Genomic DNA, 15,448 nt, shown 5'->3' with positions numbered 1-15,448 from the left:
ACACACATGCACACAACACACACAATACACAGATACACACATGCACAACAAACACACACAATACACAGATACACACATGCACATAACACACACACTATACAAATACACAGATACACACAACACACACACTATACAAAACACAGATACACAGATACACACATACAGAACAAACACACACAGTATATACAATACTACATTTATCACACAGTATATGGACAAAATAATGTAATAAATTAATTATAAAACAACGATTATGCCATTTCCTGTTCCATGTGCCCAATCAAACTCACAGTATACATTCAAACACACATTTACAAACACAATAGACAATTAAATATCACTAAACACAAACAATGCACAAAGTTTAGTTTATACACACACCACACACACACACTATGTGTGTATAGGACTTTGACACACCTAACAAACTCTAATGTCAAACTTAAACTCTATAATAACGCCTGTAGATTTGGTATTGGGTGGCCAACAAGTTTATGGTCAGGCGTCTACATACTTTTGCCCATATAATGTAACATTTAGTGCAGTCCTAAGTTTGCTTATGTTGAATCCTTGACTCTCGTTTTCATTCAGACCAGAAATCAGGATCAAATGGTCCGAAACAAAAGAAAGAGAAAACACCCCACCCGTCGTGTGTATGATTGTGTGTACGTGTGTCAATGTGTGTGTGTGTGTGTGTGTCTTACCCATGTCCTCCAGTTCTGATGTCATTGATTTGGAGCGCATGGAGAGGGCTGTGGTTGGTGCTCGCTTTGGAGGGGGCGGGGCTAAACACACACACACACACACACACACACACACACACACACACAAATTAGATTTTCTGTGAGTAAACAGAATCATTTTAGAATGTAATCACATTCTTTTTAGTCATATAGTGAATGTCCAAACAAATTGAATATAAACAATGCCCGGGTGGCACAGTAGTAAATTGCATAAGCCCACTATTGCTGAGATCTGGGGTTTGAATCTCAGTAGTGCTATTAGCCAGTTAGGCCTCAGACTGACAGGATTGGCTATGATTGGGAAGCTGATATGATTGGGTGGCTGAACAGCTCAACCATTGGGAGGTGCACTTGTCAGTTTGCTCAGTGCTGGTCCCAAGCTCGGATAAAGTACGAAGGGTCACACCAGGAAGGGATTCCACACTGAAAATGTTGCCAGATCAGGTATGCAGACCAGAATGATCCATGATCCACTGTGGTGATGCCTAATATGTAAACGGGAGCAGCCAAAAGTCCAAAATCCAAAAACACAGGACGCTACTTGGTGTCTAAATCCACCTCACATAAAACCGCTGATAAAATACAGTTGGTGGTGGTGGGTGTGTCCTGTTGGTGGCGCTGTACCTTTTTTCCTGGCTGAATCGTCCTGATCCAGGTTCCTGGTGACGGTCACCACTTTAATGACGAGTCTGTTTCCTCCCTGTCGGATCATGTTCACCACCTGCCTGTGACCCACCTTCACTACGTTCTCCTGGTTCACCTGTAACACACACACACACACACACACACTAGATCAACATTAGGTCAAACAAGACCCAAAATGCCCATCCTCTTTGTGCAGTCTAGACAATATTCATGTTATTTTTGTTTCTTTTTTATCAACCTCTTTATCCTGGTCAGGGGTCTGGCTGTGGCGGGTCTGGTTTGACTGGGAAACACTGGGCAGAAATACCCTGGATAGGGCATCAATAAATCGCAGGGCTTCAGTTACCTTCCCTTCAGACACAGTCAACAATGTCTGTTTAGATGCCAAGCTGACCTCAGTCACGCTGAACAGCTTTGGAATGAACTGGAACATCAGTTGAGGCTTTGTGGACCAACATCAGTGCCCAGATCAGTCAAACGCTCTTTTGACTGAATGGCACAAATTCCCACAGACATACTTCAAAGCCTCGTGAGAAGCTTTCTCAGAAGAGTAGCTGTTGTTACAGCTGAACAAGCTCATGATCAGGTGTCTGAATACTGTTGGCCATATAGTGTAGTACAACAGTGTATGCATGCTGTCAGCATTGTCTGCACGTGCTTTCTCCTGTGTGTTGAGTTTGAGATGTTCTCGTGTGTTCCGGTAGTCCCGCCCCATTGTGTGCTATTGGTCTACTGTTCGTTGTACCAACGTTTCAGCTATCGTCCCGCCCGCTACAGACACACAGCCAATCGCGTGTCTGTGTAGACGCCCAGCTGGCTGATAGCAGAGCTGAGATTTAAACTGGAGAGCGCAGCACTGATCTCAACACTGGTGGGCTAGTGTGTTTTATGAAATGATGAAAGAGTGTGTGTGCTCGAGAGCTGCCCTTTATGGAGTCACTTTTGTTCAAAGAGGCTTTGATGTAGTAGCTACACACACACACTAGTGAAAACAGAAGAGCGAGTCAATAAATTAGCATCTTTAAGTTCTGAGTGAATGATTTTCTGCAATAGAGGTAGAAGGGAGAATTTTCTCGAAGTGAAGGTTTTCAAGTACGTTGGGACCTTATTTATTACTGACAGCATACATCGACCAGGCATAACATTATGAGCACTGATAGGTGACACTGATTATCTCTTTATCACGGCACCTGTTAGTGGGGGGGATATATTAGGCAGCAGGTGAACATTTTATCCTCAAAGTTGATGTTAGAAGCAGGAAAAATGGTGATGGCTAGACGACTGGGTCAGAGCATCTCCAAAACTGCAGCTCTTGTGGGGTGGTCCCGGTCTGCAGTGGTCAGTATCTATCAAAAGTGATCCAAGGAGGGAACAGTGATAAACCAGCGACAGGGTCATGGGCAGCCAAGGCTCATTGATGTAGGTGGGGAGAGAAGACTGGCCTGTGTGGTCCGATCCAACAGACGAGCTACTGTAGCTCAGATTGCTGAAGGAATTAATGCTGGTTCTGAACTGGACCATGGAGCAATGGAAGAAGGTGGCCTGGTCTGATGAATCACGTTTTCTTTTACATCACGTGGACGGCCAGGTGCGTGTGCGTCGCTTACCTGGGGAACACATGGCACCAGGATGCACTATGGGAAGAAAGCAAGCTGGCGGAGGCAGTGTGATGCTTTGGGCGATGTTCTGCTGGGAAACCTTGGGTCCTGCCATCCATGTGGATGTTACTTTGACACGTAGCACCTACCTAAGCATTGTTGCAGACCATGTGCACCCTTTCATGTTAACGGTATTCCCTGATGGCTGTGGCCTCTTTCAGCAGGATGATGCTCCCTGCCACAAAGCAAAAATGCTTCAGGAACGGTTTGAGGAGCACAATAACCAGTTTGAGGTGTCAACTTGGCCTCCAAATTTCCTAGATCTCAATCCAATCAAGCGTCTGTAGGATGTGCTGGACAAACAAGTCTGATCCATGGAGGCCCCACCTCACAACTTACAGGAGTTAAAGGATCTGCTGCTGACATCTTGGTGCCAGATACCACAGCACACCTTCAGAGGTCTAGTGGAGTCCATGTCTCAACGAGCCAGGGCTGTTTTGGCAGCAAAAGGGGGACCGACACAATATTATGGTCATAATGTTATGCCTGACCGGTGTATATTCTCAGGTACAAAGTTAAAAAGACATGACGTATGTAAATGTGTAGTTTCTACCCTCTGCCCGCCCTCTTCACCACCACTGGCATTCCCACTCCCGCCCCAACGTGTGTGTTACGCAGAGCTAAATGTATTTCCTGTACAGTTTATATCAACACAACTGAGCTGGGATGTGACTGATGGAACCGCCTGTAAACACAGAGGCTGCAACCTCTTTCCTCCCGCCTCCTCTGGGATACATGCAACAGTCACCATGGCAACGAGCATCACACATACAGACACTAGATCTGAGACGTGGAGAGTCTGATTCGTACCTGGTAGTCAATCTGCCAGGATTCTGTTAGTGTACAAAGCTATAAGGCTAACGCAGCTAACGCAAGGAACACGTTTGGTATCAACGCACACAGCATCAGCATTCTGATGAAGATGAGATGTAAATTTACATTTACATTTTCAGCATTTAGTGGACGCTTTTATCCAAAGTGACTTACAGTACGGAGACAGTATACTGGCTAAGCAATTGAGGGTTAAGGGTCTTGCTCAAGGGTCCAACAGTGGCAACCTGGCAGTGGTGGGGCTTGAACCAGCAACCTTTCGATTACTAGTCCAGTACCAGTACTTACCCGCTAGGCTACAACTTTGTACATTTGAACTGATATCGACAGACCATCTGACAGACACTAGACCTACACTATCTGACCAAAAGTATTTGGACAGCCCTCCCATTGACTGGATTCAGGAGTTTCAGCCCCACAGGTGTGAAAAGTATGAAAATGGGTATGAAAGCATAAGTGTGCTTCTCTAGCATGTGTTTGTGTACTATGTAAATATTAGTACACTAGACCTATGTGTCAAAAGTATGTGGACATGTCACAATGAGCTTGTTGGAGATACCATTCCAAATCCATGGGAAAATGTCTAGGAAAGCTTTGCAATAAATTTTGAATCGTGTCTGTGCCTGGACTTTAGAAACCATATACACTGTTTGGCCAGAAGTATGCTTTAAGTTAATGAGTCCAGACACAGACACGCTCTAAAATCTGTTTGATATAAAAATAAAGCACTAGATCAACGTGGATCGGATCAGTGGCAGCAGTTTTGCGATCACTGGATCATTTTGTGGTTTCGTTTCATGTCAGGAACCTAATTTGCAGGTAAAGCCTTCTGTGCACCAGTCAATTTCTTCATCTATAATCACGGCCTGTGAGTAATAACGGATAAAATAAGGTCGTGGATGCAAGGGGACATAAATAAGGTTCCTTTCCCAGCTGGCTAACTTTAATCCTCCTCTGAATCAAAAGAAGCCAGAACACAAGAACATACCCTGGTCGAATCCCATCGGAGATGTTTCAGGCAAGTTCAACTGAACCAAGACCCAGGAGCCACTGGAGAGATGGGACCCCCAGAATAAACTGCAATCAATATGTGGATATGTGACAATGAGCTTGTTGGAGATACCATTCCAAATACCATTCCAAATCCATGCGAATAAGCAGCTGTAAAATCCTCCAATATCCAGAAAAGATCTGCAATAAATTTTGAATCGTGTCTGTGCCTGGACTTTAGAAACCATATACACTGTTTGGCCAGAAGTATGTGGACACTGCTTTTAGTTAATGAGTCCAGACACAGACACGCTATTAAATCTGTTTGATATAAAAAGAAAGCACTAGATCAACGTGGATCGGATCAGTGGCAGCAGTTTTGTGATCACTGGATCATTTCGTGGTTTCGTATCAGGAACCTAGTCTGCAGGTGAAGCCTTGCTAAAATAAGGTCGTGGGTACAAGGGACATAAATAAGGTTCCTTTTCCAGCTGGATAACTTTAATCCTCCTAGAAAACCTCTGACTAGAGCTGTTGCTCTTCTGAATCAACAGAAGCAGCTCACAAGAACACTCCCTGGTCGAATCCCATCGGAGGTGTTTCAGGCAAGTCCCCCTGAACCGAGACCCAGACACAGACACGCTCTAAAATCTGTTTGAAAGCCTTCTTAGATATGTAAATGATTTTATAGCTGCAAATGTGCTGCAGCTCCCATGTCCAACAAGCTCATGGTCAGGTGTCCACATACTTTTGGCTATAGAGTGAAGACAGCAGTGTGTATGGTGTGTAGTTTCTATAGTCAGATAAGCCATATGAGCTGATGGTGTGTGTGTGTTGATGTTTCTGCTTTGTAGTGTCTAGTGTCCTTTCTATCTCAGTGACGTCTGCAGTAGCATGAATCATTACTGCTAGCTATAACACACACACACACACACACACACACACACACACTGCAGTAGAGCTAATGACTGCTCAAACCCTCGATAACAAAAAACACAAAACAAGCAAGACTTTGTACTACTGACAATGTGTGTGTGACTTAAAATATTCATTATTTGGCCAAAAGTATGTGGACACAGTTTGAGAAGATGTGGCCCTCACAAAGCCCTGACCTTGAGCTTTAACCCTAACCCAAGCTAACCCTTCTTTTACAATGCTAATGCCTGACCTCACAAATTAACAAGCGCAAATTCCCACAGGGGCAGCACGGTGGCTCGGTGGGTAGCACTGTCACCTCACAGCAAGAAGGTCCGGGTCCTTTCTGTGCAGAGTTTGCATCTTCTCCCTGTGTCTGCGTGGGTTCCCTCCGGGAGCTCCGGTTTCCTCCCACAGTCCAAAAACATGCAGTAATGTTAACTGAAGACACTGAATTGCCCTATAGGTGAATGTGTATGTGTGTCTGCCCTGCGATGGACTGGCGCCCCGTCCAGGGTGTTACTGTGTGCCTTGCGCCCATTGAAAAGCTGGGATAGGCTCCAGCACCCCCACATGACTAATTTGACAAGCAGTTAAGAAAGTGAGTGAGTAAGTGAAATTCCCACAGACAAACCACCAAATCTTATGGAAAGCCTTCTCAAAAGAGTGGAGGCTGTTATAAATGCAAAAAACGGGGCAAAAATCCATATTTATGCCCATGGCTTTAGTTCAGGATGTCCAACAAGCTTATTATAGGGTGTCCACATAATTTAGAACCTACAGTGTAAGATTAAAAGTCTGGAGAAACTTGTGAGAGATTTTGACTCAAAGCAGTGACGGGAACAGGCTGTGTTTCAAACCACATCTTACCATGCACCAGTATGTTTAACTAAGTAGAACGACAGCTAGCAGAAGGTTTCTGTTTAGGTCTTCAATCTAGTAGATCTTCTAGAAAAAGCCCTGGTTACATCAAATCCAGAAATAAATGTATGATTTTGACAGAACATGTCCTATAATAATCCCACCTAGAAGTTTATTCGTCACCCCCACCCCACCCCATTCATCAGTAGAAAGAAACCTCATATGATGATGGTGACCAGATGATTGATGTTTGAGTGGTGAACCATTCTTAGTGGACACTTTTTGATCACAGGACGCTGCTGGCTTTATATTTTTGGTTAAAATCCCAACAACACAGGCGCCCAGGTGGCGCAGCGGGATATTCCGCTAGCACACCAACACCGAGATTCTGAACTCCTCGGTTCGAAACTCTCCGGTCTCCGGTCAGCTGGGCACCATCTAGCGGGCATCTACAGCGGCGTAATTGGCAGTGCCTGCAGCAGATACTAACTGGCCATTATATCTGCAGGGTGGGGGCCGGACTACGTCTGGGTGGGTGGGTGGGTCTTCATACGTTGTGTAAGGACCCTGACTGGCAGAAGAGACGCCTGTGCAGAGTGCATGGGCAAGAAGAGGAGGGCTGTGCACGTGTCGGAAGAGGTGTGTACAGAGACGTGCTCTCCTCGGATGCAATCTGGTATCTCTGGTAGCATCAGGAGGAAAATTGGGAGAAAATGCATTTTTAAAAAATCCCAACAACACTGCTGCACATGCTACACTCATACCAGAACAACACACACAACCAAGTGCTGAGAATGATCCACCAGTCAAACATCATCTGGTCAGTGGGGTCCTAGGGGGCCAAAGCGATTGATGAACAAGGTACAGGGGGTAAGAAAGTGTACAGAAAAGCAGATGGGCTACTGTTAGTAATTGTACACCCATAAGGTTTATCTGTATGGCAGGTGTAGCTTATAAAACAATCAATGAATGTAGGTAGCAGACAGAGGTTTCTAATAAAGTGATGCTATGGGATTGTTTAGCTCTGATTTACCCTGGTAATACAGTATCAGGGTGGTATCACCTTTTGGGGTATAAATATGTGGTGACAAAGGAAGATGAAGGGAGAGGAAGACGAATCAAAAGCTTCATCTATTAACTGGTGCATGAATGAACCAAAAGTGCTTTAGTGCAAAAAATGCCTGCAGTATTTGCAGCATGAGGATGGCCCAGAATGCATTGTGACATAAGGGCTGCACACACACACGCACGCACACACACACACACACACACACACAAATGCTCTGCTGCCCTTCAGCTGCACAAAACTGGGTTAGCAGACGGAGTGCTTCACATGATGATGAATGTGTGATTGTGTGTGATTGTGTGTGTGTGTGTGTGTGTGTGTGATTGTGTGTGTGTGTATGAGCTAAGCAGTGGAATCACAGTCCTGCGTAACCAAGGCAACAGGCCGGGAGACTGATGTCACTGATACGCTACATACCATTGTAAAGAACAGCAGTGTGTGTGTATATGTGTGTGTGTATGTGCATGTGTGTGTGTATCTATCTACCTGTCTGTCTCTCTGTCTATCTGTCTGTCTGTCTGCCTGCCTGCCTGCCTATCTATCTATCTATCTATCTGTCTGTCTGTCTGTCTGTCTGTCTGTCTGTCTGTCTGTCTGTCTGTCTGTCTACCTACCTACCTGTCTGTCTGTCTGTCTATCCATCCATCCATCCATCTATTTTCAAGTGTGGTGTGGAGGAACTTCAGTGTTCTTCACAAATAGATACTTTATTTATCCCGAGGGAAATTGAATCATTTTTTTATGAATTGAATCATTGAATCATCCTTTATGCGTAGGAGCACAGTCATGGTGCCATAAGGTTGATAGCATAAGATTAATTAAATTTTTGTGTTATTTATTTATTAGGATTTTAACGTCATGTTTTACACACTTTGGTTACATTCATGACAGAAACTATAGTTACTCATTACACAAGATTCATCAGTTCAGGTTTAATATCAAACACGGACAATTTTGTATCTCCAGTTCACCTCACTTGCATGTCTTTGGACTGCGGGAGGAAACCGGCGCACCCAGAGGAAACCCACACAAACATGGGGAGAACATGCAAACTCCGCACAGAAAGGGCCTGGGCTGCTCCACCTGGGGATCGAACTCAGGATCCTCTTGCTGTGAGGTGACAGTGCTACCCACCGTGCCACCACTAGATAGATAGATAGATAGATAGATAGATATAGCATGATCTGAATGCAGATATTACATGTTTATATCACAACAACTGACTGGACTGTTATTATATGACTATTGTATTATATTTTTATTCAGCAGTTTGGACTGCCATGTCTTGATGGGATTCTGGACATGCACTTCTTCATATTAGTCCAAAATAAAAATAAAAACACAGAAGGAACCAGAGAAAACACGCTGCAATCATTGAAATGAATGTAACCATGATGTTAAAATCCTAATAAATAAATAAATAATACAACATGTATCCACAACTAAAACTTTGTTCTTTCTGTATCTAGTCGAGGATTTTTATGGAATCACTTCAAATGCCTTCAGTTCCAAAACCTTTATTTTTGGTTTTGGTGTCGTTAAAAGGAAGAGTGTCGCAACACAGTGGTAAACATGATCCTGTCCCAACTTTTTTTGCATCATGTTAAAGGCCTCGTATTTGGAATGAGAATTTATATTGAATTTACGAATGACTGTTTTCTGTTTCATTAGCATTTCACATCCTGTCCCAATATTTTTTGGAATTGTGGGTTGTACACTTTATCTGAATGTCTACAGTAAGAGTAAGATTATTTCTATGTGAGTGTAGAGCAGCAACTGCAGAAAATTTGGAAGTTGGATTGTTAATATTTGTTGAATTTGCATAAACACACACAATTACATACACACACACACACACAAACACACACACACACACACACACACACACACACACACACACACATGGTCTAATCATGAAAGTTTTATGCTAAGCTGTGGGAGGTCTTAAATCATGCATGCAGTCGACACTGCAGGTCACACACACACACACACACACACACGCAAAAAGTTGAAAATGTTCGAGACCACAAAAGTGCCATGATCTGAACTGCAGTATCATCACATTCGCATGCAACCCTGTGTGTGTGTGTGTGTGTGACTATAAGGAATGGCCTGAACATACAAATGAGTGAAAGTGACAGTGGAGAGGCTTGAGGGAGAAAACAGTCAGTGAGAGAAAGATTACACCGGACAGATGAGAGAGATGAGAGAGAACAAAAGCACAGCTAGACAACAAGAGTAAAACTCATGTGCATTATGTAGAGTATTATGGGGGGTGTTACAGTAAGAATGGGGGGCCTTTCTTATTCCATCGCCCCTTTTAGTGTGGAAGAACTACACAGAGCACCCTAACCACCTTCTTTTTTGAATTAATGTGAACAGAATGGAAGAGTGGAGACTGTTATAGCTGCAAGGTGTGGCTATGTTAATGCCCATGGTTTTGGAATATAGTTTGGAAGTTCAGCAAGATCTAACTTATTGACATACAGACAGTGGAATATTCACTCATGAGCCAAATCATTAGGACCACCCTCCACCCAAAATGAGCACGGTAACACCTATTCTATAGCGCTGGTGCATGTGAGGGTGAGGGATCTAGTAGATCTCAGGCTAATGCAGCAGATCTGATCAGCATAAAGACCTGAAAAACTAAGATAAGGGCTGCACAGTCACAGAAGAACATAAGCATCGGAGCAATGGAGGTCAACTGGTCAGACAAATTCTGTTTTCTCCAACAGAGGCACCAGGATGGACACAACACAGGACTCCTTCAGATGTCTCGGCAGGTCAGAGATGTTTTGACAGCAAATTAGGCGGGTGGTCCTGATGTTCTGGGTGGGTATGGATAGATACACGGACGAACGGATGGATGGAAATTACACCGATCAGTCATAACATTAAAACCACCTCCTTTTTTTTTACACTCACTGTCCATTTTATCAGCTTCACTTACCATATAGAAGCACTTTGTAGTTCTACAATTACTGACTGTAGTCCATCTGTTTCTCTGAATGCTTTGCTAGCCTGCTTTCACCCTGTTCTTCAATGGTCAGAACCCCCACAGGACCACCACAGAGCAGGTATTATTTAGGTGGTGGATCATTCTCAGCACTGCAGTGACACTGACATGGTGGTGGTGCGTTAGTGTGTGTTGTGCTGGTATGAGTGGATCAGACACAACAGTGCTGCTGGAGTTTTTAAATAGCGCGTCCACTCACTGTCCACTCTATTAGACACTCCTACCTAGTTGGTCCACCTTGTAGACGTAAAGTCAGAGATGATCGCTCATCTATTGCTGCTGTTTGAGTTGGTCATCTTCTAGACCTTCATCAGTGGTCACAGGACGCTGCCCACGGGGCGCTGTTGGCTGGATGTTTTTGGTTGGTGGACTATTCTCAGTCCAGCAGTGACAGTGAGGTGTTTAAAAACTACAGCAGCGCTGCTGTGTCTGATCCACTCATACCAGCACAACACACACTAACACACCACCACCATGTCAGTGTCACTGCAGTGCTGAGAATGATCCACCACCTAAATAATACCTGCTCTGTAGTGGTCCTGTGGGGGTCCTGACCATTGAAGAACAGCATGAAAGGGGGCTAACAAAGCATGAACAGAAACAGATGGACTACAGTCAGTAATTGTAGAACCACAAAGTGCTTTTATATAGTAAGTGGAGCTGATAAAATGGACAGTGAGTGTAGAAACAAGGAGGTGGCTTTAATGTTATGGCTGATCGGTGTATATGACGAACACAAAGCTTAGATAAAATAATGGAATGCATACAGGAGCCGGACAGCCAGACTGAGAGTGAAGGAGGGTGAGAAGAACAGAGAGAGTTCTGAGATCAGAGTATAAAGGATGGACAGATGGAGAACGTCAGAAAGATGAAGAGAACAATCGTGAGGAGAAAGCTCCGGCTTCGTCTCATTTATTGCTCCATTTGGCTAATGAGACCAGAGATAAACACTGCAGCCCAACACTGAGTGTGTGTGTGTGTGTGTTTGTGTGTCTGAGAGGTTAAAGGAAACGAACTTCGCGTAGCACAAACACAGCTGGTCCTCAAACACTCATGTAAGTGTTCAAACACTAATTCTGTATTATAATTAAATCATATTTTCCATCAATAATACATCAGTATAGGGCGCTCGGGGTTGTGGAGCAGCTACTCCACCACCAACGTGGAGTCTTAGTGGTGCCACCGGCCTGGTTGGGCCCTCACCGGGTATGATTTGCCATGTCTGAGGGAGGAGAGGACGAATGGTGATGGGTGTCTTCTACTGTCTGATCCAGGTGCCAGCCAAAGTGTGTCTTTACACTAATATGGACAAAAGTATTGGGACACCTCTTCTAACTATTGAATTCTTGTGTTTCAGCCAAAACAATTGCTAACAGGTGTAACAAATCAATCATATAAAGGAAATGATATGCCTCCAGCTATGCAGCAACAGTTTAGGGAAGGTCATTTCCTCTTCTAGCATGACTGTGTCCCTCTAAAGACATGAAAGAAACTCCAGTGTCCTTCACAGAGTCCTGACCTCAGCCTCACTGAACAGCTCTAGATTGAACTGAAACATCAACTGAGGCTTTCTTGACCAACATCAGTGCCCAGCCATACAAATCCTCTTTTGACTGAATGAGCATAAATTCCCACAGACATAATTCAAAGTCTTGTAAGAAGCCTTCTCAGAAGAGTGGCTGTTGTCATAGCTGAAAGGATCGCTTAGCGGTCACTCTATTTTAATATGGTTTGTTATTGAAGTCAGATGACCAACAGGCTCATGGTCGGGTGTCCAAATACTTTTGGCCACATAGTGCCACACCTACAGCTGTGACTGTGTACAGTTCCTTGCTCAAGGGTCCAACAGTGGCAGCTGGGTGATGGTGGGGATGAAACCTGGTCGTTCATCATCAGTGTTAGACGTGTGACCCTGTTTCTCCAGCATGGCTGGTGTGTGTGTGGCTGGTGTGTGTGTGTGTGTGTGACATTTTCCCCCTGCACTTGTAACACAATGTTGAGTTTTATTCCAATTTCTTCTTACTACAAACACAGAGGAGAACACTCGGTACCACGTGGACGCTGCACTTTAGGACTGTGGGTGTGTGTGTTGTACCACAGAACGAGTCTAATCGGCTGAGGTTCCAACAGAAACACATTCTAGACACAAAAGTCTGCAGAAACGCTGGAAACGCATCTTACCTCAATGAGAAAATCTCCAGTCCGAAGCCCCGCCTCCCATGCGACTCCGCCCTCGTCCACAGACTCCAGATACTGAAGGGCAGGAAAAGCAGGAGTGGGCGTGAACTCCTCGATGGGCGTGTCCGCTTTCGTGCATGGAAAAGAGATGAGACAATTTAAGTCAGAAGCAGAGGTAGCTGAGTGGTTAAGGTAATGTACTAGTAATCAGAAGGGCACGGTTTAGGCCCTACCACTGCCAGCCAGGTTGCCACTATTGGGTCCCTTAGCAAGGCCCTTAACCCTCAGTTGCTCACATTGTATTTAGTCCCTGTTATAAGTTGCTTTGGATAAAAGCGTCTGTGAAGTTTAACAGTGTCACAGTATGCAAAATCCTTGATAGGTACCCTGTTTAGCAAAACGTTTGTAGACACTCCTTGTTATTAAGTTTAGTTAAGTACACTATATGGCCAAAATTATTTGGACACCTGACCATGAGCTTGGTGGGCATCCTATTTCAAAAGGTGACCTCTATGTGATTCTTTCAGCTATAACAACAGGCACTCTTTTAAGTAGGCTTCTCACAAGACTTTGAAATATATCTGTGTGCATGAATTTATTACATTCATGACAGGACAGGTAGTTACTGGTTACACAAGATTCATCAGATCAAGTTCGTAATCTCAAAAAGTCATGGACAATTTTATATCTCCAATTCACCTCACTTGCATGTCTTTAAACTGTGGGAGGAAACCGGAGCTCCCGGAGGAAACCCACGCAGACACTGCTTCACCTGGGGAACGAACCAAGGACCTTCTTGCTGTGAGGTGACAGTGCTAACCACTGAGCCTCTGTGCCACCATGTAGGCATTTAAGCTCATTCAGTCAAAAGAGACTTAATATGGATGGGCACTGATGTTAGTCAAGAAAGCCTCAGTCGAAGTTCCAGTTCATTTCAAAGCTGTTGAGGTCAGGGCTCCGTGCAGTACTAAACTTAACTTTTCTTCACGTCTTTATAGTCATGCTGAAACAGGAAAGGACCTTCCCTAAACTGTTGCTGCAAAGATAAAAGCCTAATTTCCCTTATATCATTGCCTTATTACACCTGTTAGCAATTGTTGGGGCTAAAACACATAAATTAACAAAAAATTAGACTGGGTGTCCCAATACTTTTGTCTATATAATGTATGTGGAGTGTATAGTGTATAGAATAGTGTTTGTGCAGGTCACTGGAGTGTTTCCACACCAAACTGGTTAAACCATTTTGTGTACTGGAGCACAGTCAGACCCTTTCTGGGTCATCATTATCATTATCATCATCATCATCATCATCATCTATGTTGTAATCAACACATTTCATCTCTAGTAATTAGCACCAATTTAATGAACACCACAGAGATTTGAGCTCTAGACTGAAATCATAAAAAGTCCCAAAACAGAGTCGCTGTTTGGATTAAAATAAGCAAAACGATGATGGTGTTGATGATGATGATGATGGTGAAGAAGAACTGAAAATGGACTGGATTGAGAGTCTGTAGAAATAAGAGAAAAAAGAAAAACTGGTTTTGGTGGGATGTAATAATGGTGGATGTAGACTAGACTGACACATGATATTAATCCAGATCTCTAATCCAGACTTCTGTCATCTCTAATCTCTAGGTTACTGACCAAATGTTGGTATTTTGGCGTGTCTGGTGTTCCAGATCTCATGGTGATATCAGCGACTCTGATAAAAGTAGAAGCTGAAGTGGAATGAAACAGTGGACTGGAGTGATGCAGATCTGTTCTTGGTTTTATTTTACTCAATTCTGTACAGCATTCAATACGGCATCTGTAGTACATGTGAGGTAAGCACAGATGATCACATCTGGAGGAGGCGCTAACGGCCCCCTTCTGTACACGTACCTGTGGACTCACTGATGCATGAGGCTGCCTGGTGTCGTTTGGATTAGTAAAGACACAGGAATGTTTAATAATGATGTCTGATACACACACAGGACTGGAATTGAGAAAGTGACATCATGAGGGGATGTAGGGAAAAAAGGATGATGGGAATTGGTGAAGGTAACTCCAGTGGACTAGAGTGGACACAATAATCTTATTTAGACAAAACAAACTGGTGCTTCCACAACAAGAACTGATGCCACCAAGTCTTCCTACTGTAGCTGATGTGAGGTCAGCACAGATGATCACATCTGGAGGAGGCGCTAACGGCCCCCTCCTGTACACGTACACGTGGACTCACTGATGCCTGAGGCTGCCTGGTGTCGTTTGGGTTAGTAAGGGCACAGGAATGCTGGTGCTTTTTGAATCTCTCCTGGACTCCTGGCTGTTCATGGCTATGTGATTGATGGTGACTGAACCTGAACACCACTCATGCCAAGTTCACACTACATGACTTTCCAAGTCGTCAGGTCGCTGTACAGTTCACACTACACTACATGAAAACAAACGTGAGAAGTGACGAGGGGTTTAATGATACCACGTCCAAAAATGCACGTCAACAAGTAGCGAGCGATCAAAGTTTGTGCGCTGATGTGCAGTGTAAAATCAAGGAGAAAAA

The 15,448-nt window shown here is 44.0% G+C and overlaps 1 protein-coding gene across 1 annotated transcript in view; it reads right to left on the bottom strand.

Moving 5' to 3' along the window:
• Positions 1 to 15,448, bottom strand: part of LOC134322991 (SH3 and multiple ankyrin repeat domains protein 2-like) — a 58,525-nt gene that overhangs the window by 10,688 nt on the left and 32,389 nt on the right. The window contains exons 15-17 of the mRNA XM_063004395.1: positions 12,910 to 13,034; positions 1,368 to 1,503; positions 705 to 785 (exon numbers count right to left, since the gene is read on the bottom strand). Of these exons, the coding sequence (XP_062860465.1) occupies positions 705 to 785; positions 1,368 to 1,503; positions 12,910 to 13,034 (342 nt within the window). The remainder of the gene's footprint in view (positions 1 to 704; positions 786 to 1,367; positions 1,504 to 12,909; positions 13,035 to 15,448) is intronic.

The sequence above is a fragment of the Trichomycterus rosablanca genome, chromosome 11 (assembly GCF_030014385.1).
Source record: "Trichomycterus rosablanca isolate fTriRos1 chromosome 11, fTriRos1.hap1, whole genome shotgun sequence".
NCBI lineage: Eukaryota > Metazoa > Chordata > Actinopteri > Siluriformes > Trichomycteridae > Trichomycterus > Trichomycterus rosablanca.
Note: the sequence above shows the minus strand (reverse complement) of the source record. Positions and strands in the feature narration are given on the sequence as shown.